The 25,506-nt window shown below is 37.5% G+C and overlaps 1 protein-coding gene across 9 annotated transcripts in view; it reads right to left on the reverse strand.

The window, feature by feature from the left end:
- Window positions 1-25,506, reverse strand: part of PTPRM (protein tyrosine phosphatase receptor type M) — a 441,289-nt gene that overhangs the window by 130,229 nt on the left and 285,554 nt on the right. For 5 of the 9 annotated variants that reach the window (XM_063166383.1, XM_063166378.1, XM_063166415.1 and 2 more), the window contains one exon: window positions 22,595-22,727. In XM_063166383.1, coding sequence (XP_063022453.1) covers window positions 22,595-22,727 — 133 coding nt within the window. Of the gene's footprint in view, window positions 1-15,674; window positions 15,705-22,594; window positions 22,728-25,506 lie in introns of all 9 variants that reach the window. The other 4 variants (XM_063166391.1, XM_063166399.1, XM_063166371.1 and 1 more) reach the window with 1 other exon arrangement.

Raw genomic sequence — 25,506 nt, forward strand, 5'->3', positions numbered from 1 at the left:
TTCCAGTACTAGTAATAAAAGATATGACACTGTCTTGTAGTGGAGCTGATAGATGGTGAAGGAAACATAACACAGTCCTGTTCCATTAGATTTGCGAAGACAGAATTTAATAACAGAATGTCTTGTTGCATTATGTTACAGAGTTAACCATCAAGAGCTGCAACTTCAAATCTGGGCCATCCTGAAGCTTCTGTGGACCTCTGCCACCTCCTTCTTCAAAGATTTTTAAGCCATTTATGGGAAAAGAGTGAGTTACATTGTCACAACAGGTGACAGGTCTCGAGTTCCTGCTGTAGGCATCTCCACTTTAGCAATATAGAAGGGTGACTGTCTGGAACAATGTGACAAGATGTGTGGGTATTGTGTCCAAAGAAGGGAAAGATCACAGCTACTGCTCCTCTTACAGAGTACCTGTGCTGCTGTATCACCAGAAATTACAGCCCATGTGGTACCAGCTAATTATTTTTCTGGTTGAATGGCTTCATGTGGATGTTAGGCTGTAAGAGAAATTTGTCAGCAGCTGAGGCACTGTCAGATGAGGATGTCAGATGAATGCTTTTATGTCTACTGGAAGTGCTACCTCTGTCTCACAGATATTTTCCTTCACTGGTTTGCCTCCTGGGACATTTCCTAAGTTATTTCTTTTGAGGGCACATTTGTTCCTTGATGAAGCATACAGCTATGTCCCAGTTACGGCTAAACTGAAGAAACCAGGATTGCTCATTAGTCCCAGTAGCCTGGTGCATACCCTGACTTCATCCTGGCTCTCAGGTGAAACTGAGAGTGATCATCCCAAAGTCCAGAGGGTTTGGGATCCAAATTAACCAGCATTTTCAAAGAACTGGAGCATTTGGTGTCCATCTGTCTTGCAGTGGAGTTCCTGCAAGAAGGACCTGGTGGCCAAGGATGTGCTGGTGTTGCAGGAAAGCAGCAGAACGTGAGGCGGATGATAGAGCCCACTGGCTGTTACCAGTTCAGTCATTTGTCTCAAGTCTAATTTCTGGAGTCCATGTGCTGCTTCAGCTGTCTCCTGTACTAGAGATGTGGAGCTGTAATCGCCTCACCTCCTGAAACTTGTTACAAGCACAATGAAACACCCTGAGGCGCTCTAGCACCAGCTTCCAACTTTTCTTCTCAAGAAGTTTTTCTGAGTTACAAAACAGCCATGTGAAGAGCTGAACTCCTCACTTTTTAAAGATCATCCATGCAGAGATACTGACTAATGCAAAAGGAGGGCGAAAGCTTGTTTGAAGATGAGGTCATGCGAAGATGTTACATCATCTTAAACCCATAAAAAGCCAGCTTCAGGATGACAGAGTGAACATCACTTGTACTGCATTACTTCTATAATAGTCAGTAATAATGATGTTATTAGAGAAAAACACAGGACTACATCAGCGCCCTTAATTTTGAAAGCTGTTATACATGGATTATCAAAATGTGGGCAAGCAGATGTTAGCAAGGCTTCATCCAAAAGAAGTCTCAAAGTCTCTTCTTCAAAGCTTGATAAAAAGCCACAGCTCAAACTCAACAAACAGAAAAGACTCCAAGGAGGCACTTACTTACTAGCTATTGGGACAAAAACCTGAGGAAGTTCATAGTGCAGAGCACATGTACATGTGCACTTACAGAGCTTCAGATTACAGCTGGAATAGAGGGACAGAGCTATGCAATACCCGATGCCAGTACTCGGGCACTTCACTTCCTTCACACTCTCAAATGATTTAAAAATAGACTTGCATTACTTTCTGACATGACCAAGGTTCTTCAGTTTTGATCTACATACAACTACATTAATAATAGATTAAGGGCTGCTATCAAAGCATGATCACATGCTCCAGAAGGAAGAAACTACAAAGTACAGCTGTCGAATCACTTTCACTAACTAAAGCAAGGGCAAACTAACTGCATCTGAACTTCTAGGACATCTGCTGGTCTATTCAACCTCTCTTTAACATTTCATTCCTGACTTGCATGCACATGACACAAACTAGCATTCTCCTTCTTACTGTCCTTGGACAGATAAGGGAAGCAAAGACCTTTTTCTGTAAAGATGACAGTATCATTGTAGGACATAATCCAATAAAACAAGCGCCTGCAGAGAGCAGGAGAAACTGTGACATTAGTATTTCGTTAGTCGATACTAAAGAAGTAGGATGTGACAGGTTTAGTTAGTATCTCAATTCAGTTTCTCAAGGATTACTCAAAATTGAGGGGATGATATCACTTCAAAATGCAAAAACTTGAACTAACCATTTAAGTACTTATTGTTTCCTTGCTAACTACTGCCTTAAATATGCTTTCTTGCTGCTGTCTTAAATATGCAAACCAGTCTGTTTAGCCTGATTTCTAAAACAGCTGTTTTGATTTAAATTCTGATAAGCATCCAACAGCAAAACAAGCAACCAAAAAACCACAGTCCTTCACTGTCTTTTCTTCTGAACTCCTTCAGAGTTCACTGTAAACTCTGCAATGTGGACATTTCTCAACACCACAGAAAAACCAAGCACACAGAACTTCGTAAAATTACAACAAATAGCTAAAATATGCATGGAGATGGCCTCTGTCACAAACATGATCTGCATGAATATTTACAGAGAAACACAGAATTGTGAGGGCTGGGGAAGACCTCTAAGATCATCAAGTCCAATGGCAGAATCCTCAATCACAGGTAGTCTGGAGGGCAGTGAGATATGGGCAAGATGAAGACAGGCCAACTTAGATCTGAACTTTTGGTGACTCATCAGCAATCACGGAACAGGACAGTGACCTTTCCTGCTGAGTTTTGTTCCTGGTTAGCTACTTCAATATATGCACTTTTCTTGGCTCTCAGATGATGCAAGACAGAAAAGTATTTCCTCCAAAGGAAATTCACAAGTACCAAAAATACATCAAGTGGCTCTTCACAGTGTATTACAACATCTTGGACTACTGCATATTCTCACCCATCTTAAAAAACTTTGAAAAATAGATCTGATTTGAGTATAACAGTCTAGATTCACCATGAAGAAACAAACACAAGAGATAAAGTGTGAAAATCATACCCTAAAAATTAAACCTGGATTTTCACTAGACTCTGGCAGGACACAGCAGAAGAAAAACCTATTATCCCAAGAAAGTCTACAAAATGAAAATAAACCCAACATTAAAAAGGGAGAAACATATGACCAAAATTTTAACCTGCTGTCAATATTTTTAACCCACCAGGCAATAATGTAGTGATAGGAAACAGAAGAGATTAAATTACATGGAAAACTGCACTTCTCAGATGAAGCCATTTTCAAAAGAAGAAGGAAATAGTGACAAACCTGATAGAAGAGTAAGTGGAATGAGCACTAGGACCAGAGTAGGTATTTCTTGTGTTACTAAAAAACAGCGTGAGTCAAAAATAAAAGGAAAATAAGTTTTAATGTTTGCACCCTGCATTAAGGATGTGCATTCCTTTGTAAATGATCAGAATGGCAGTTAAATGCAGATTTTGTAGCTGAAAGTGAAAGATATGATTAATCAAGAGTAGCATATTGTGGAGTGCTCATAGTGGACAGTAACCTTTCATTTATCATTGAGGTTAACTTCCATTTCTGAGGGTCACTAACTTAATCATATTTGCTTGAGTTAATGTTGATATTCTATAATCACAGGAAAAAAACCCATAAGTAATGCCTGCCTGAATGGAGCTAATTTAATCATATGACCTTTTAAATCTTATTTTCACCCCATGGCTATATGACTTCTTCTAACCAGAGAGCAAATTACTGGACTGTAAGTGGCACAGTATGCTTAGCTAATTTATTCATACATTTCTGAAAATTATGAGATCCTAATTAGTGCATTATGCTGTTTTACTGTTTCCATACCTTTATCAAAAGGAACCTACTGTTGCAGTATCTGGGCTTTCCATAATGAGATCATTTCCTTTGTCAAAAGAGTAATCCAAGTGGTGAAGAGTTCAAGCAGTAAAGCTTGGATGCTGATTATTCCTTCTGTGGGAAAGGCAGCTCTGCAGCCACTGGAGTGTCAAAGCAGCCAGTGTCAGAGAAAACACTTTACACTTCCCCTGGTGCTTTTGCAAGGGCTAATCCTAAGAGAACATGTGTTTCTGCAAGTGTGTGCTGGTAACCCTGACTTAGCTGGTGATGTCTCCATCACTGATTTTCAGGTACTACTATTCCAGCAACATATATTCTGGGAGTGCTGGCTCCCTGTGTAGAAACATAAAGATCAAATCTTCTCAAATCCAAATGATGGTAAAGGAAGCATGAAGCACTTTGCCTCTATCAGACCTCTGACAGCTCTGATACCACTGCTTTGCAGCAGGTAATAGTAATCAAAATGTAATTAATGTGGAGAATATGGCACCCAAAGAACTTTCATCAGCACTGGTAGCAGAATCCAGACTTCTTGATTCCCATGCTCCTTCCATAACCTATTAGGAAGCTTTTCTTAAAATCAATTGCTATTAGATTTTTATGTCAGGAAGAAGCCTTCTGGAAAGAAGTGAACAACAGGATTTCTGAAAGGATAATATCAAACAATTGCAAAGCTACAGACTAAATACTGGTCTGAAAAGCCCTGTAGAAGTACTAAAATTACAAAACCTCTGGAAATTAGGGGAAAATTGCAGGGCAAAGACAGACTTTCACTGAATAGCCAAGTTTTTTATCTGCCACCACAGCTCCCTTGCTCCTCAGTTTATTTCTCTTATATTGAATTCTAGCAGTTATGGCAGTATTTAGAAATCATCAAAACTTGCTTTAATCAGCTATTACATATAGTAACAGCAGTAATATTCATGGTGACTTTATTGCCTTACCAGAACTGTATCTCTCTTTGTATTTAATAGAAAAAATGTACAATTGGGCCATGCATAATTTTCAGAAGTCAGTATGTAGGACAAAAGAAATGCCCCTTATGAAATAAAATCTACATTCTACCCATGTATGCCTTGCAGCATCACATATTTATATGAAACACAGTAAACCAGCTAATTTATTACCAAACACAAGACAGTGATTTATTGGTCCTTTGTCACGCTGCAAAAAAATCTGGACTTTCTTGAATTTTAGTCTCACAGAGCTAGGTTTTGCAACACCCTAGCAATTCTGTCCAGCTGAATGTCGCACCTGATTCCATGCAGAACACAACCCTCTAATCATCAGGCACAGAGAAGATGGATCCCTATTCTTTAACCTTCAATTAGCACTTAGCTACATCACGCACGCCGAGGGCAAGATTAGCCATAAATGCTTCCAGGGGCGCTGTACCCTTACTGGCAACCTCTGCACGTAGAAAATATGTATTTCACTCAGAACCAGCAAGTGGAAAAATAAGTAGCAGAGAGGGTTGGACAGCATATAATTAAACTTGCTTTGCAGATTAAGTGAGCTCCCAAAGTAGAAGCCATCACTCTCTGTGTGCAAAGCACCTCCCAAGGCTGCTGCAGCAGAACCACAGAGCTTTGCAACACCAGGCAGGTACAGGCTGCACGTGACCACTGAAAAACAGGCTTTGTCTTCTGGCAGGGCTGAGACATCCCAATACATCCAAACACACGACCAGATTCTGCACAGTGCTGAAGTCAATGGGAACTGAGGGTATTCAGCACTTAAAGGAATTCACACAGCAGGCTATCAGAAAGGGTCATGTTTTAGCTATTTTAGGCAATAAAATTTAAGTGGCTACACTGAGTTTGTTCTACTCATTTGATGTTGGCTTTATCATTCTAGGATTTAAATGCAGTGAAGCTTTCCACTGTCTAGTCAAATTACCAGATATAATATACTATGTTTTCTTTAAGGATATGATTTTAGGGAGCATGCTGGTTTCATTACATTATACAGTGGGGGAAAATACATATTTGTAATCTTAAAAATCTCATCTAATACAAAGCAATCACACCCCAAACAACTAAAGCAGTATGCTTTACTGAACCTTTCAGTGTGTTTTTCATTTGTATGTCAGCATATAAAACTGAATAAATCATCATGGACTCATGTTAACTCAAGCTCTGAGTGTTTTCTGTGAATAATACTTCCTACTTCTAGACTCCATGTCACTAAAAAGTCAACTAACAGCAATGCTTAGAAATTAATTTATTTCAGGTATGCTGCAAGAACTATAATCAGCCATAAATCCTTTTGCCCTATTTGCATTTGCTGAATTTGCCTTAATTATACTGTTGCCTAATTATGAAGCTCAGTCTAGAGGGGAACTCGCAAGAAGCAATGATGCAGAAAGCAGAGGACAGTTTATTCCACTTCATGGATTTACAACTTTGTGCTACCACAAACCATTTGGAACAGACTCTATTTGTGAGGTCATTAACATGTAAACAGTGTCACACTGAAGACGCATGGCAATGACCTACCATGCTAATGAAAAGCGATATTGAGTTTGCTAATTCAGATAAGGGTACACAGATTGCCTTTTCTCTAATGTGCAAGGGCCTGTCACAGAAATAAATGCATGGTCCTTGTTGCAATTAATTTGATTCTTGTTCTTTTAAAGCTTTACTTGTAGATTTAATTAAAGCTTTCATGCAGCACACAGTTTCAGGAAGTATCTATGTTTAATGGCTTTTTCTCCTAAATTAAAGAAACGAGTGAAGGTTAAGATTCAAAGAAGAACAAGGGAGCATAAAATGAAAAGCTGTGCTTGTTACGGTAAGCATTACCTTGTTCTAACATAAGCAAATATGTAGTATTTATATACATTTCTAAAATCAGTGTTATATTTCAGCTTTCATAGTGAAATACTTTTAAATTGCTTGAGATAATTAAAAAAAATTCTGAATATAAAATACTGCATTCTATGTTTCAAACTGGAGGTGAATATTTAAAAAGCCTACATCAGTTTTTAGATAAGAAAAAAATAAACAAATAAAACCAGAGTACGGTTTTCCCAGGAAACTGAAGAAACAATCCCCAATGCAAAAATCCCCGGAGAAAACGCAGACCACAGAGAATGAAATAAGGCAATCCTAATTAAATATTTTTCAGGGCATGACAGACATTATAGTATCTGGGGCAAGGGTAAAGGAGAAGGGGATAAAGAATAGGAGTAGTAAGTGAAAGGAGAAGCAGAGTAAGAAGAGAAACAGATGAAAAAGTAAATGTCCAGGAGAACAAGGAGGCAGGCTTAAGAGCTGGGCATCAGTGTTGAAAAAGAAGTTGGAAGGAAAAAACAATGGTAGGGTTTACGTAGTAAGTTAGGTATAATACTTTTTGGACAGAGGTCTGGACAAGACACTTCCATGAATATTCAGTACTACCACCATAGGTTTATGGTGCTTTGGATTCCATCAAAATTTGAAAACTGCATTTACCTTAAAAAAAAAAAAAGCTCTCTGTTCTTGCTGGGAGCATGTATTAGGACTCAATATGCAACCAATGAACTCTGTTCTCTAATTTGTTTTTTTAGAGCACAGAGGTAATCCTTTTGGTTTATTAACATTCTCTTCTTTTGTTAGTTTAAATTTTCTTATATAATCTTAATCATATTAAAGTGCAGACATGGCTCCTCCCCATGTGGGTAAGCAGAAAGTAAAGTCCCTCTGCCAGTAACGTGGATATTAGAGCCAAGGAGCAGAGCTGTAATCTACCATGTATCATAAACATGACAATCTGACCTGAAACAGTCAGTAAATACAAAGCATTCGGTATTTCACCTGCTTTTGAAAATATACTGTAAGCCATGAACTTAGTTGACGTGAAGTGACCTTTCCACTGACAATTTCCAAATAGGAAATGGCAAAATACAAGCCTTTATACTAAAATGTAAGCAAAAACTATGTAGCTGCAGCAGAAATTATAAATTGCATTATTATACTCAATAAGAATGTGTTGATGAAATCCATACCTGAAGATTTTATTTTGGGCTACTGATGTCAACACAGGAGGAAAGAACACTATCACTGTGAAATAGGAGGTGCAGAGTGGCATAACTGCTCTGAAACAGCTGATTCTCTCATTCCTGTTCAACTGTGAAATGCATAGGTTGGCAAGTGTTTTCCTTTGCCTTTCCTTCAGACAAGACACATGTCTCTGGTAGCTCCAATTTCTGTTTTCATGATCAGAGGAATCAGGGAATGGGAACGAAGGAGAGAAGCTACCTCCCTCTGCAGGTGAATTGAGTATAATCAAGACACCCCCAGACATTTGGTTCAGTATCTCACTGAGAGATCTCAGTTTAAACAGCCCTAAGCTTCTGCCACTAAAAAGAAAAACAAATGTGCATCTTTATGTTCACCAGCTCAGTACTAAGAGGAGCAGAAATTTCACAGCACAAGCCCTACAACATACAGCTCTGCTAGAACTACTGCTTCTTTTTATTTAGATCATTGTGTCTGGCTGGCACAGGAACTGACAGAATTATGCAAGACTTTCTTGACAGTCCTATAGATTTCTCTCTGTATCAGACACTAAATGTTACAGTCTAATAATAATGGCAGTAATAACAAATCCTTTCTTGCACATTTGTAAATGAAATAGAGTCATGATTCTAGCATATTATGCTAAGTCTCATAAAAGATATATTCTTTTGCAACAGGGTGTCTGGGGCTGAAGAAATGCCAGGCAGGCTTTGCTAGATATGCAAGCACACAGCACAGTCCTTTCCTCTGGTTCCTTGCTTGATTAGCTTTTGTGATGTTCAGTTTCAAAGTTGATGCAACCTTTCCAGCTGCACTTTGCAAGTGCAATACTGCCCTGAAATTAGGAAGGACTGTGGTCAGACAGAATCCTTGCATAGACTCTCAAGTGGAAACAGAAGAGTCATTAGGAGTAGCAGAAGAAAGCACCTAAGATATGGTTCCTTATCCTCTCATGCCAGAAATAGGTAATTAGTGCAGGAAATCAATGACCAAGAAAAAGGACAGAAAGAAAATTTGGAAATGAATAATGATTTTGGTGATCTAGACATCATAGAAAGCAAACAGCCTCTGCTCCTCCCTTTGGGAACCTGTCAGTCTACTCTTCAAGGGAGTTCAAGGTGTGCTTTAGGTAAGAAAGGAAATGTAAAGGAGAAGTAGGAAAAGAAGCCAAGACTAGAATGTTTTCCTTGTGAAATTAACACTCAAGAGTGATAGATGCTGCCTTGAGGTGGATCATCATTAACCTGGCCATAACCCCTGCAGACAGGCTCAATAAATATATTTCAGGTGAAGCATCTCCCAGGGGATTCAGCCACAGAGAACAGATTTCAGATAACAAGCTCAACAAAAAAAAAATACCCCTCAGTAGAAGCTATCACAGTACTAATGACTACACCACCTCAGTGTCTTGTGCTGGCATCACTCAGCAGACATCAACATCTTGTTACAGCTGTTCTTATCTGCACCACAGAAGTGACTAAGCCTGGGGCTTACTGGACATACGAAGTCTTAGGGTTAGATTCACTGTATGATTTCCTCTACACATTTTTCTTTAAGCATTTTTCTTCTGCTTGTCCTCCTTGAGACCAGGAGAAATAGAATGCATCCTTCACCTTATTCCCTGTAGTCCCATCTTTTGCAGACATATTCTGTCAATCAGTTCAATACTTTATAATGCCATTTTGAAAACTAACACTTCAGTCTTTTAGAAAACATACAGGCCAACATAAATTATGAAGTGAGTTTTGGTCTTAAAATGCAGCATAAATTCTCTACTTTCTGTTAACACATTTACAATCACATAAAGTAAAATGGCAGGTTTGGCTTTTAGAGAAACTAAGATTCCAACACCATTACTCTCTTGTAAAATAAATACTAATACTAAAATATGAAACTCATCTTTCTATTTGTGTATTTAAAATAGAAGTATTTAAATTCATGTTTGAGCTATATGTATATACAGAAAGACAATTTCACAGTAAAAGCCACATAAACAACACCTTTTTTTCCTGAGGGAACAGTTTGAAACAAGGTGAATGAAATGATTCACCTTACACTGTCTTTGAAAGTGTAATTCAACAATGATGGTTGATAATGGCAAAATTTCAGTGCCTAGAATGACTGCTGTTGACAGCAAGCATGACTGATTTGGGAATCAAATTTTTAAGAAAACTAAAACCCAGTGTTAACAAGCTAATTAGAAATTTGTTCAATACATAGTTTTATAGAGAAGACAGACTGCCCTGGTAACAGTACCTCAATGAGAGTCACATGGGATGGCAACACAACCACTCAAATACAATGGTAACTTCTTACACACACACACAGCTGTCAGTGTCATCTCTTCCTCTCCCAAGTACAGGGATCGTGTCTCAGTGTCATACATAAGAAAGACAGGCTTCCAGGCTTGTCCTACAGGAGTATATGGATTCCACAATTTCTAAATGCAATCTCAGTATTCAGTTCAAACCCCATATATTAGTTTAGAAAAAACACAAAGCTTTTAATAGCATGGAAAGAGCAAAGATGTCTCTAGGCTGCATAAGTATTTATTTTTTGCTACAGTTATATTGTTTCCCTCACTAAATGTCGGGCACCTTCACCAAATAAGTAATGTCCCCTCTAAGGACAGAAAAATCTCCAAACTTCAGCTCATCTGCAAATTTATTGCTTGACACTAATGGAGCACAAACAATAATTTGTGTTGTGGTTTAGGAAGGGCATTCTCCAATTTAGTGTTCCCACTGAAACCACTCCAAATCAAAGAGACACTTCATTGCCAGCTCCCTCTCTCCCCCTGTGGTGGGCAGGAGAGCAGAACTGGAGGCACAAAAGGTAAAGGTTGAGATAAGAACAATTTACTGGAAACAGCAATGAGATAAGGAAAAAACCAGTAAGAGCAACAATATTAATGACAGAGGGTACAAGAAAGAGGCAACAGAGACGTGTCCCTGAAAACACCAGCTGCCCCCTCACACACTTCAGAAATAGATAATAAAATTAAAAAAAAAATTACTTACAATGTGTTAAGGATTATTTACAATTTTTTCTACATCAAAATGGGAATATAAGCCTTGGCTATAAAGCAATACAATCAGATCAAAAAGAATCAGAAGATATAAGCAATCAGTGTACAAAATAATTTTAGATAGATTTAAAAAATTTATGTCATGAATTTTAATGAAAAATAAAACCCCAATTCTGACCCTGCTTGCTATCTGTGCATACAAACTAGATATCGCATACCTGTACACAAAGCATACAGCACAGAGCACAAAAATGTGTTTTTTAGTAATGGTAACTTAGTAGAACACCCTCCTTGCCTTATTTTAGACACTGAATGTTATCCAAAGATTTCAGTATGTCAGCACTGTAGACTTTGCAACATGCAACAAAACTCCTGGGACATCCCCATATAATTTAAGTCCAGCTTACAAGACAATTACAGAAATCCACAGTTATTTTTGGTTACAGGATTCTATGATACAAGCCTGTATTTAAAGATGCAGAAGAGATCACAGATGCAGTCTAAGAGATCAAACACTTCAAATACATCTGTGTTTTTCTGTTCCATCTCTCCTCCACCTACAAGATGCAAACATGATCTAGTTTCTGGTTCCAGGAGCAACTACAGTTGAGAAGACAGGACTGTTTCCAACCTCTTTCACTACTTTTGAGTTACTACATAAATTTTAAACATGAAGACTGCATATCTCTGGAATTATCCAGTAATCATCATTAAGAGTTTTGACACTACTGATTTTTTGGAAACGTTATTACTTTAATTATTAGGATCATTTTGCAAATCTAACCTTGCGCTTTCTGCTCTAAGTACTAGGTCAGTGGGACTGAGCAAACAAGCTAGAAATTAAGTCTCTATACAGAGATACAGAAGCCAACACTGAGTATCTGCTAGTGAAACAGGAGAACTAAACTGAGAACAGACTGCCAGGCTCCTGAGCTCAAGCTAGAAACACAAGAAAAGCATACTCCAACTGGGCCCCAACCTATCAAATTCTCATGAAAAGTAGGATATGTTTTCATACATATTTATATAAAAAAGCTCAATGTTTGTGGAATTAGCTTTCTTGCAGGAGGAATTTTGTCCCCTATGTCATACATCAAGTGCCAGGCAATGGAGCCTCTAGTCCTATACAGTCTATTGTATTAATATTTTAATATAGTATTAGGCTTTGGGATTGAGATTTCCATACAGACGACGCACCTGTGATGCACTTCTGTTCCAGGGCACCTAACTAGATTATTAGTGCTGGGACACACAATAGCAGATTCCACACTATTAAGATCTTAACATGATTAGCACTGTATAAGAATATTGGGTAATAATTGTCTCCTATTTGCCTACTTCACCTTTCACAAGCTGAAATGACAAGTGAAAAGGCACAAAAATATAATAACATTATACACGTAACTGCTGTGCACCACTGTTGTTGCATAAGTACTTAATTTCAACCATAATCATAACATATCATTTTTATATCAAGCTCAAACTGAGGAACAGCATCACAAAGCTGCCTTCACAACTTTGCATTTTAATTGTTGTACATCCTACTCATAGCAATATAATGAAATCTTTTATAGAAAGGAACTTAAAAAAGGTACATTCTGTAACTATCTGCCCAAGAATATAGGTTAAATTGAACTGGCCAAACTATCAGGAAACAGTCTGGAGTAAATTCCGAGGGTCCAAGCACTCAGTTTGTTTTTCTGATGCTTTAATTTTCATGAAATGTAGTTGTTAGCTCTTGACAAATGATTAATGATCTCCAAAGGCAGAATCTTTATAAAAATTAAAATGTCAAATACAAAGAGCCAATGGTCAGCACAGTGGCACTTGTTCTCACCTCAGCTACAGGCTTGCCTAACCATAATTACACAACAAAATACTAATGCACTTTTCCTCCTTCAGCCCATGGCACAGGGGTTTTGCCCATCAGAAAATGTGTCAGGAGCAGGCAGTTGTGCTAGTGCCACCTGCCATGCTGAGAATATCACCCACTGCCAGTGTAACAAATGACATCATCTCCATTGTTCTTTTTTCCCACCTAGCATCAACTGCCAAGCCAAAAGACCTGCTGCAGAGTTAATAAGCACTATGAAATTTGCTCTAATCTTAAGAACAGAAGAAGTTATAGAGGACTAACTATGTCCAGACAAAAAAAAATTTAAAATCTGCTGGCTGATTGAGGCGAAAGGTAAAAAATGCACCAGATGTCAGGAATGCAAGAGTGGGAGGAAAGACTGGCAGAGGTACTTAGGCCCATTAAAAAGAATTCTCAATAGCAGTACTCAACTCTTTTTTCTGTAATATCAATTGACTGGCTAACTAGTAAACACAAGATAAAATAGAAATAATTCCCTGCCAAATATGCACAGCTGTAGGTCCACCTCTGATGATTCATCAGCAGCTCTAGGCATCTGCCAATTTTTTCTTTTTAAATTTTAATTTAGGATGGATCTAGAAGTGGCAGAGATTGCAGTCTGCTAGGGAAAAGGAGCCCACAGCACACAAGGAAAGCAGCACACAAGACAATAGTAACTATTTCAGTGCATAGATGCTCGCTTGGATGTTACAGCTTGCATTTACAATGACTAATCAGTAAATTTGAATATGATACTCAGTATAGAAGTGGTAAATTAGCAATGGCAGAGTACTTGAAATTATGTTTCTCAAAATATAGAACATTTTATAATCCATACTAACTTCCTCAGCTAAAAATAAAACTGTAATGAATCCTGCATTCATCTAAGATTTCCACCAATTTCAGTCAAATTGTGTGATGCGTAAACAGGTGGGGAATTTGGTCCAAAATATTTCCTCCTACTGACAGCCAATCTTGACTGCACTTTTCAGGGCTCTTGCTTCCCTTCTTTTGCCAGGTGGGGAACAAAACACTACGAGGTCAAAATCCCAAAATTTCTTGTGGAAGAGTTAATCAACCCAACCTAAAAAGTTACTGAATCTGTATCACACTAACAAAAAGAACTTTTCTTGAAGTCACTAGGAGAGTACTTCAAATAATCCTGAGATGCCCTATTCCATTCACTATTAACAGTCTGTGATTGAAAAACTAGGGACAAAACCTGTTTGTAAAACCTAAAGAAATCATTTCAATTCAAGCATTTTCCTTTGTCTGTGCAAAAAGAGAAAAAAAAATCCAATTTATCTAAATAATGAAAGTGTGTTTCATTTACCGTTTCATTTGTTTCAATTTTGTTTTTGATTTAGCCTTGAGACATGAATCATATTAAAATATAAATTTAAATATATTTACTTATTAAGACAAGACCATGCTACATGGCTTACTGTATTATAGTCTTTTGACATTTTGAAGAAATACATTTAAATGGTCCCACACTGAATTTATTTTTTTTAAGGTATATTTAATGGAAAATATATCTTTTCATCTCAGGAACAGAAATAAATTTTGGAATACTGTATCTGTGGAAGAGCGAATTTTTTTCAGACCTTCACATTAATACAATGCTTTAAACACCAGTTTTAAAAAATTGCACTATACATAGTGTCAAATAAGGTAATATGAAATCTGAATTACCAACCACATGAGCAGTTCCCATATATTGCAAATTCTTAGGGAATTTCAGTGATGAGGTTTAAATTTTAGTTGCTTTAATTAATTTGAAGATTGGTTCTGTTTGGTTTCTTGAAGACCAAGCGTTCAAGACAGAAAACATTTAATATTTTTTCCATAAATTCTATAAATGAATGTTTGAAGCTTTTTCAAAATATGAACTGAAAAAATATGTATTTAAAAAGTTTTTAGAGCAACTAGAAGGAACACGATAAACTTTATATTGCATTTAAATTAAAAACATTACTGAAATGTGTTCCTTTCAAGAGTATGCTACCACTATATGTACTTAAAAACTGGTACTAAAATTTATCTAATGCAAGTAACACCCCAACTTCTGTAACTATGTAAAAATATCTCACAGGTTCCTGTGGCTTTTAAATCTGAGGTTTAATAAAACAGATAACTGCTGGACAGCTGATTTTTGCTGCTGGCCAACACGATTACACAAGATTAAACGCATCTCATCTTGCAACTAAGCAAGAGTCCTAGTATTTTGCTAATCTATTATGTACTCCTTGTACCTGGAAAGCAAGAAAAAGTGAATAGCCTCAGAAAGGGATTTTCTAAATTCACAGAAGAACCTTTCTCATTCATCACCTGCTGACAACAGGGAATGAAGCAAGACTTTGGGTAAATAAAGAAGCATATAATGGTATTACTAAGAACTGTAGCAAAACAAAAAAATTGTTAGTTATTGAAAGTTATGCTTCATTCTGCCCTCATTTTTTAGTGCTTTCCCCTTTGAAATTCTCTTCAGAAATGGTAACTTATGATGTTTTTGCATGATCAATTATTCATAAAAAGTAGTAATATGTACACAGCAACAAATGGAAATGCTTGCACATGTCTAACCAATGCTGTAATTCCAGCAGTACAAAAGAGAAAGAAACTACTAAATAAATTCTAAAAATAGTTATTTAGGCATGAAAATTTTTCATTGACATTGCAGTGATATTTACACCCACTACTTCTCAATTAAATTCTTTACATAATGTTATTCAAAGGACTCTAATGCACAGTATGAGACATAAGAAACTCTTAAAAAGCTAAGTATTTCATTACATTATTGACCATGTTGTTTTCATCTTGGTGAAACTTTTACAAAGGAATTTTCAGTATTAGCATTCACTACTCAGGCATGGAACAACATGGCAGATAGTGTCTCTGATGACAAAGAAGTTACTTACAGGTAGTAAGTGTAGGAGTGATAGCTTCTTCTGCCATGATGGTGGAAGGATTAGGCAGTGGTGGAAAAGATGAAATGGAAGGAAAGAAAAGTCAAATATTAATGTATGAAAAATCAAGATGAAACTGAGACCTGAACTGGTGACACAAATGAAAGGTAGCAAGAATGTACATCTGAGCATACATGCAATGTTTCTGGAACAGACAGGTGACATATCCAATCTCCATAACACTTTGAGCAGTACAATATATAATGCATCTCCAACTGTTAAATCAAACCACCTTAAGGTACATCTACTAAGTAATGTTACATATTTAATGTCTGTTCATATCTGCATATACTACACACACAAATATTCCCAATTAAAGAGCTAAATCACTTCTGATTACACCTCAGCTGCATCAGGAATAAGGATATAGAAATTCTAGCATGGTGTTAGAAGCTTAGGAATAAAAAATTTCAGAACACACTTTAAGTAGCTCCTCTTCTGTCATAGCACTGTAGAATCTTAGCCTATCCCTTTTTTTACTTAAGGCAGTCAGTTCTGCTTTTGAAAGGACTTATTTCCAGACTGGAGAAAATCCATTGCCACAGCTCTTTTAATATTTCAGCTTTTAAATAACCTTTTAAATTCAGAAGGAAAAGATACTTACTGTCATGCAAATAAAAAAATCTATCCCTGTGGGCTAAAATTGTATTGGTGGTATTTCCCCAAGTGGCAGAGATAAAAATAAGAACCGATCCTGTATCCATGTTATTCCTGCCCACGTGAATGCCACAAAGAGCAACTTGGGAGACCTAGCACCATCACCTTAACAAATATGGGCTCTGTCAGCCTTGCATAACCTCTTGGACAGCCAGATACTCCACCTAGACATGCTTTGTGTGAGCACAAAGTATAGAAGCCCTCCAGCTATGCTCTTCTGTTTTATATCCTTCCTTCTCTTCCTCAGTTATGAGCCCACTACATGCAGGACTGCAAGCCTCCAGAAAGGGCAAGTTTCAACCCAAATGAATTCCATATATTGACTGCAATTAAAAAAAGGCTGGAGATCTTAAAACATCTCTGAGCATAATGTCAACTAGCATTCACATGTTGGCAAGATAAAAGCCTGAAAGGAGCCATGTAGGCATTTGTAATTTTTACAGCACATGCACACAGCCCTTTGACTACAGAGGAAACATGTAAACAGGCCTTGCAAAGGACTATAACTAATGTTAACTTGCCTCTGGCTACATGCTTCAGGCATCCCTTTGAAAACTAGGCTTTCATCAGATTTTCTCTCTCATCTTCTTTGTGTGAAGATGCCGTTGGAAATATTTCCCAGTTTTTATTCCCATTTTTCTGATGCAAACAGTATTGTTCAAACACAAGACACTACACACTGCATATTTAATCACATGGCATCTAGAAAATGTATACCTGCTAAAGTTGAGTTTTAGAAGATAACTAAGAATAGAGTAAAGGGCAAGCTGCAAAATACTTGTAAGCCTCTCTGCATTCCATAGGGAGCATGGGATCAGGTCCCATCAAAGCACTTACCTGCACTATAAGCAATGGTTGTTTTCTAGTTCAGTCATAATTATATTTCCCCCTACCTTTCTTTTCAGAATTACTCATTCTCTCACTTTGATTTAGAGTCTCATGACACTGTCAACCCTGTTCCTTGCCATATGTTGCCACATGAGAGATTTAATGTAATTAGTACAAATGTTCTCATACTTCTAAAAGATGTATAATAATTTGAAAAACAACAATAAATACTATTAATCAGTGAAGCACTGCTGGCACTTATATGCAGAATTCTGCCAAATATGTTATAAAGATAAATTATTCCTTATGAAAAAAATGCTGAAAATCCAGGAACTTTATTGTGTGCAAATGTCCCATCAACCATTTGTGTAACATGAGAAAAATTGGAAGTCTCAAGCTCCAACTATTTTTATATTGCTACAGTTGTCAGATTTTCCATATAGAAGTCCTTGAAAAAGAGCACCAAGGTTTTGACTCTCAACAATACCATGCACTGAAACAGGTAAAAAGAATATGCTAAAATCCCACAGAAAGTTTTATACTTGCAAGTTTTATACAAGCATTTCATGCCACATGCTAAAGCACCATCCATAACTGAATGGATTTAGCTTTTTTAAGAAATATGGACAAGCTCCATTTTTCCTCCTACATAATGAATACAAACTAAAGTTTCTGTCTATGTATGAAAAGCCTTTTTCTGTTAAAAAAGATTGATGCAAAGATTTTGGCCAACTTAGGCCAAATTTTCTTATGAGCATAGCTCATCAGTCACTTCCTGGTAGTGAGGTTACTTTATGTCAATAAACTGTTTCTGCATATAGTGACAATATTATACACTTTTAACTCCTTTAGGACTGAATACATAAATTAATTTCATGAATGCCACTTAAAGAATAAGGCCCCACTATAAAATTTACCAAAACCAGCACAGGAGGCTGGCTACAGAAGGATTGACCCAACAGAATGGAAACTTTTGGAACTGTGTCATTACCTCAGTGTTTTCTTCCATCATCTCTCATTTATAGTTGGCCTTCAGGGAAAAACATGGTTCAGGGAGAGGAGGCTGGAATTTTCCTTCAGCTTTATTATCTTCAGTTTCTATCCTACGTGTTTGAAAGTGTTGGCAAATGTGTATGTATAACTGAACAGCCTGATTTGCTATCAGGGAATGGGAACAATGCATTCCCAGCCCAGCTCCACTGAGTGCAAAACCCTTCCTTATCCACTGCCAAGAAGCAAGGTCTCTGACTCAAACAGATGCTACAATTACATACATTATAAACTCATGGAAGGCTCAGGCACAGAGATAGCTGAAAACAGAAACTAAACCCAGGCAAAACAAAACAGCCTTTTATGATCAGAAAATCTCCATTCTACAACTGAATCAGAAGCCAAAGGAATAAAATTTTAATAACTGCTTCCTTACTGCACTCCCACTGCAGCAACATGCAGCAACACGGCAGCCCCAATGAAAACAGCTGCCCCAAAGACATATAAAGGGCTTTTAAGCAAATGTTGGACCACTAACTTACCAGCTTAGGCAAATTTTAAAATTTAACCTATATAAAGGAAAAAAAAAAAAAACAGGAAAGGAGAAAATAAAGCAGTAACTGTCTTATTTATGCAAGTCCTGATTTAATTGCTATTGCTTTTTCAAATGTTGTAGCAACAGTACTCTCATTTTCACTGCTGCACTTTAAGTTGACCAAAAGATGAAGTTATTCGGTGAATTTAATTACTTGGTATTCTTTATTTTTAATTGTCTTATAAAATCTTGTGCAAGTACCTCAAAGACTGGGTCTTGCCCAGGATTTACCATTCAGGATCAGATTCAAAATCCACTTTATTGTGGATCAGTTTTGGGGAAACTCATGTATTTTCATCTAACTTTGTGTTAATTCTTATGTGAGAGATAAAAAGCATATCTGAGGAGAGAAAAGCCTATTGATACCATTGTAACTTCACAGAGAGGAATCATCTCATTGATTTGACCATACTGGCGTTAGGAACAGCTTGCAGGCTCCTAGACTACATTACACAACACCTTTATGCAGGAATGCTAATGGATAAAGAAAAGACAGAAAAGAATGGATAAAGAACTATGAACAACCAAGCGGAGAGATAAAAAGGAAAGCACTAACAGTCCTCTCCTGCACCATGTGCCAGGTTTACAAATTTGTTTTACTTCAGTCAAAAGCTGAGTGTCCCTACAGAAAATGCTTCAGCATCCAGGACATTTCTACCTTCACTAGTGACTCCAAACCATGCACTGAATTGCTAGGCCGCCTAATCTCTCTGGTTCATTATACAACTGCTTCAGAAGACAATTACATAGTGAAATTAATAATGCTGCTTAATGACTATTAATATTTGCAGAACTTCTTTACTCACTGCGTTGATAATCAGCATATCCAAAGCACGTCTGTGCCGCACTGAAAATCTCCTTGAATGTTGGTCTTCTCTACTTGGCTACTGAATTAGAAGTTCAAGAGACTGATCTGTGAAAATCTGTGGTGCCTGGCACCAACCAAGCAAAGAACGGTTGCTGAGTGAAATGAGGTGGCTACTTAAGGAATGTGCTGGACAAAGTCATGGTTGTAACACAAGTGAAACTGCTTTCCAAATCTCTTGACAATGGAAATAAATAGTTTGATATTAAGTTATTTAAGTACTGTGAAGCCCCAGAGACAGAGTCGGTTTCATCTACCGGTACGAACCGAAGATCAAACACACAAGACTCTGTGGAAGAATGAACAACACATTTGCTTTGGGATATGCCTTGGGATAGCAGAATGTGAACGGGATTTTGCTGAAGCCAACTCCAAACAAGACAAGTTTCAAAGCACGTAGACTCAGCGCAGTGAAACCCACCACTGTAGCCCAGAGTGTCTGCAGAAAATATAATAGTGCAGAGAACAAAGTTGCTCTCAGGGGAAAGGTGCCACTGAATTACAAGGCGCTATTTTATTTTTCACTCAGATCTTTACACCAGTAAAGCTCCTGATAAAGTAAATGAAATAAAATGATCAAGCGCAGAAGTCAAACGGCTCACTAGCTTGATAAGACTGTTTCCCAAAGTAGCACCTAAAATACCGCAGAACTGCAAAATCGCTCCAGTCACACTAAGCTTGTGGCATGATTTATACTTTTTCTCCAAATGCATAATGTATACACAGTAACTGAACCAAGGTGAAAGCATAGGGGCCCTCAGCAGCCTAGTGAATTAATGCACCAATAACAATCTATTGAATAATCGGTTCATCTTCTGCTTAAGTCATGAGTGTAATTGTATTCAAGATCTTTTATGCTACAGCAGATGCTTTAAGAGGCTTGGGACACAATATACCCACCTCCCAAAACTCTCATTAAAGCCTAGTCACATCCTGCTACACAAATGAACCATCCTTACTTTTTAATATTCGCTTCAACTCATTTCAGTTTGTTTTGTTCAAGGCTGCAGCATCATTCTGGGACATGTTTTAAGTTATTGGTATCATTCTTTCTGTACTACACAATGAAATTGTGTGTATTTGGCAACAGAGTTCCTGGACTTGTATTTTCAATAGTTCCATCTCTGTCACAAGTAAATTCATTCCAAAAACCAAGGAAGCTCACAAAATACACTTTTTCTTTAACAACAGAATTCCTATGAATAATAATTACTCAGCTGTGGTAGACAGAAGGAATCAAGTATCCTTTTGCATTAACGCAAACACTTAGGATCTGAGCCCTCCTGCCTCTGATAATTAGATTATCAAAGAGTTTTTCTCTAGAGAATTAAGCAGGAGCAGGCATAGCATCCATTTAGCCAGAGACCCAGACACCTTATTCACTCTGAAACTATTTGGATCATTTTGCAATGCTCTCCCTTCAAGATGAAGAATAACTTGTCTCCCTTGGGTGAATACATTCTACCTTTGGCAGAAACACTTAAGGAAAGGCTCAGAACTGAACAGAGTGTATGATGAATGCTGGTCAGGAATTGTGTGAAGAAGGATTGGCCAGAAAATACAAGAAGCCTTCCTCCCTGCATGCCAAGTGCTCTGTCTGGCCCTAGGGAGGTGTTTGAGAGTTCAACTGTTAAAATTGAAGGTATGAATGATGCAAGAAATCGGAAGTGGGAAGAAAAAAGTACTGCTAAGTCAGAACAGACTTCAACTCTGCTACACTATACTTTGTTAAATAGACTTGGTTACTGGGTCAATTCCATTGCCCCAGTCAGATTCACCCTGGGGCTTAAGTCTCAGTCTCTTCTTTACATACCCCTTGTCATGACCTGGCCCCCAGCCCTGGCCACAGCTTGCCTTTCTCTCCATAGAGCCCTTCTAACTCATGGCCCTGCCTCTGTCTTCAAGGAGAGTAAAAAGCAGCTACTTCTGTTGCCTGCCCTGAGGCACTGTCAGACAGCTGCCTCCTTTGCTGTGCACCTCCACCGCTCAAATTCTGGAAGAAATTCAGGCAGCTCAGGGGTTTGGACATCTCAGACCTGCCAAACTAGTTAACATACAATTAAATCACACAGGGTTGGGATGAGCCAAATCAGGCTCTCAGAGGAAAAAAAAAAGGGGATAATTCAAGGGGAATAGCAAGGAGGTGAGGGGTTATGGGACACAGTGAGGAGACTGTGGCAGAGGTGAAAGGAGCATTTGTCACTCAGTCCCTTTACACAGCACTTGCACATTCCCAACCCCGCCTCTAACAGTTGAAAATCTCACATTTCTCATTACAGAACCTAAAACCTTAATTCTATTTGCTAAATAATTCTTCCCAATCTAGACTAAGCTTCTAAGATCAGATGGAGTTTTTTCATATCTGTGCCACCTCCCTAGCTATATTGCTCCTGTTACTATTTTATCTCGTACAGTGTTGAGAAAGACAAACAGTTTTAAACAGCCTTACACTTCTAATAGTGTAACAGTTTTCAAATGATATTCAAGGCAAAACAATCTCAATGTGTGAGTGTGTTGAATCAGCATTTGGAAACATTCAGCACCATTGTAACATCTTCCATTGTTTCAGGAAATGAAGTTTACGCAGAACAATACAGACATCATTCTTAGCAAAAATTACCTTAGTTCTAGCTGCTGTTTGACTAAGGATTTCTTTTACATGCAAAAATGAAAGTATATCTAGCTTCCAGCTGATCTGTCAAATAGGGTGGAGACTCAGGACCAGATAGTCTCTGATTATTAGAGTATATCATGCAGTACCGAAGTAAGGAGAGCTAGAATCATTACCCTTGAGTTGTTATATATAAAACAAAGACACAAACATTAAATCTCTGTGGGTACAAAGGTGGCTGGATATTTTTACCAATATCAAACTGAGTACTGCTGTAGGAGATGCAATATGAGCACGGACATAGAAAACATCCACTAATTGCTCACCTTTTCTTCATTACCAGCACGACTCCCAAAAATATAATGACAAACAGCAAGATGCCTGCAATGACTCCAGCAATTTTAACGGTATGGTCTGTCTGCTTCTCAGGCTCCGGGTCTGGTTTTCGAGTGGCAGCCCCTATGGAATTGACAAAAGAAAAATAGGAATGAGGAAAAGAATAAAGGTGTTATTCTTCTGATGTTTATACACTTAACCTACTAATGTCATTAATCTTATCCAGGGCCAACAGATATCAAAGCTTGGTCTTTTAAGAAAAATTCTGCTTTCATATGCATTGTTATAAAACTCTTTATAATGTTCCAAGACATTCTGTAGGACCACAATATAGGTGGGATACCACTGCCAGCCCTGACCCTTCACAGGAGCCTCTTCACAGATTCACAAATTTCTATATTTTTATTATCTGTGTTGGCTCCCTTTTCTTTCTTCCATTTAGAAACTTGCTAACAACACAATAACTATACTAAGCCTTTATCCAAATTTGATTTGCTGGAACATTTTCCTCAATTATTTTTCATAAATGAAGCTGTAATTCCGTAACATATTAGCTTAAACACCTGGAAAAGTGAGATAAGCTCATTTACCATGCATTTTACCCACAATTGTTTTTTTACACAATAGACTATTTTTTTTTTTGCCTTTGGAAATCTAAATCTAGGTCACATCTGGTAGGAAAAAAGACTCCTTCTAAGCAATTTATTCACAAAGTGGGAAGCAGCTGATGATCACACCATTGGCACCTACATTTAATATCTGTTTAAATGAGATAACCAGTGCCTTACAGCAGCTACTGTCTTAGCTCCTCCAGCTTCTCCATTTAAAAAAAATAACATCATTTGTACTGTTTACTGTATAATGTGATGGAACGTCAAATCCATGTCTGATGAAATATCCATTTCCCCTACCAAATGAGTTCAGGATGAAAAAATGTTTAGGAAGCAACATTCAATTTACTAAGCTGATTTTATATTTTTATGGACTTGCATTTTTTTTTTAATCAAAACGTGTCAGCATTCATCATTTGAGGCACCATGCCATAAAATGGACACAGGGATTTATGGATTGCTTTCCTGGTATAGCTTTTTTGGGAAGGGAGAAGGAAGAGTGAAGCCCAAGTAAAGTGTAATCTTTTAAAACCACATTCTTGTACCACTAACTGGGTTTCAGAGAGGATTCTGACAGCATCAACTATATTTTACTTGTTTCTTCACTTTCTCCTTCTGGAAAGGAAGGAAATTAATGGCCAATTTACATGAAGAGCTATTTTCTAAAAAATGAAACCATTTCCAATGTTTCTTCTCAATTTTAACCCTGATATTCCAAGATGAAGAGTATTTCTAAATGCCCACAGCTGCACTTTTGGCCTACATCTTCAAAACTCCTTGCCAAGAGGAATGCCAGAAAAACCTGCCAGAAAAGGTGATAACTATTAATCAAATCATATCTAGAGCTAACTGCACGAACCAGGTTCTTTGGAAAATTCTGGCCAAGGTACTTCACATGAGTGCTAAATCCCAGAAGATGATGTGCTTGCTGTTCCTGTGCCCAGTCCCACAAGAATATTAATTTGATAGAAATACACACACACTTTTCTGAATTGGTAAAATCCTTACTTTGTATGAATAAAGGATGATTCATACTTTGTATGAATAAACAGTTCTATTTTTATTTTCCTCTATCCTATATATATTTTTTTTAAATTCTGTATTGTTGTACTCTTCACAGCACTCAGTATTGCAGTAGATACTCAGAATATATCTAGAGCATTTAATGAAAAAAGCAGCTGTTCAGCTGCACTTGGCCAACAGGAAGCAGTGAGTCAACTATGATGCAAATGGTAAGGCATATGAAGGACTCCAAAGCTCTCTTTTAAATCTAAAACCCAAGAAAGAAAGAAGCTAAAGTCAATAGCATGTAGTATCTTTTCAGATGTAGCTTCTAAGACTAGTTCCTTCCAAAGCCTATCCTTCATTATCTTCTTCGGGTTACCCCAGCCAATTGGAATACTCATCATAAATTACTTGCTAAAAACAGTTTGTGCCTTATGGTTTCATTCCTTATGCTAAGGCATCCAGCATTAGTTTTGGGAATATGAGTGCTAAACAGTGAAATTAAGTAAAGGCAAACATTGACAGTACTCTCCAATGTGTCCTATCTCAGTGCCATGTCTCTCTTTAGCAGCTCATGGTTCTCAGTTCAGTGGAAGCAGCTACACTTACACTACACAGAGGAGATAAAATCGTATTCAAAGCACACACATTTTCTGCATATGATGGAGCACAACTTTTATGAAATGCCTTCCATCACACAAAGCATTGTCCTGACACCAGTATTGAACAAGCTGGTGAACCCACAAAATTGCAAAATCTCTACAGAAAGCCTACACAGGAAGCAGCACAGAGCCTAGCATCAGGACACTCAAACTCCCATATTGCATCATTTATTGATTATCTGATTGAGGAATCATCTTAATTGTCTATGAAAAGAATTTTAATGCAGAGTTAAAAATAGGATACAGCTTCTCACAGTGATGGACGCAGCCTTACTCACAATAGAGGCTGCCTTAAACTTGGAAGCATGATGTTTAACGAGCCTTTTAAAAACCCTTATCATTAATTATTATAACAAAATATTGGAATTATCTCAATTCTCCTTCATTTCCATTCAGCAGATTATTTATTTGCTGACAAAATGTTGCTCCACTATTGTTCTTAGTGGTTTCCAAAATCTATTTGGGTAAGTGAAAAGAACTTTCATCCTTCTTGAACATTCCTTGAGTCTTTTAGCATTGGAAATTTGGGATTACCTTTCTACATTTTATTTAATGCTGCTTATTAATCTAACATATCTCAGTTGCTCTACAACTGGATTTTAGGAAATTGCTGTCTTCCAATCC

This window comes from Melospiza melodia, chromosome 1 (genome assembly GCF_035770615.1).
Source record: "Melospiza melodia melodia isolate bMelMel2 chromosome 1, bMelMel2.pri, whole genome shotgun sequence".
Lineage (NCBI taxonomy): Eukaryota > Metazoa > Chordata > Aves > Passeriformes > Passerellidae > Melospiza > Melospiza melodia.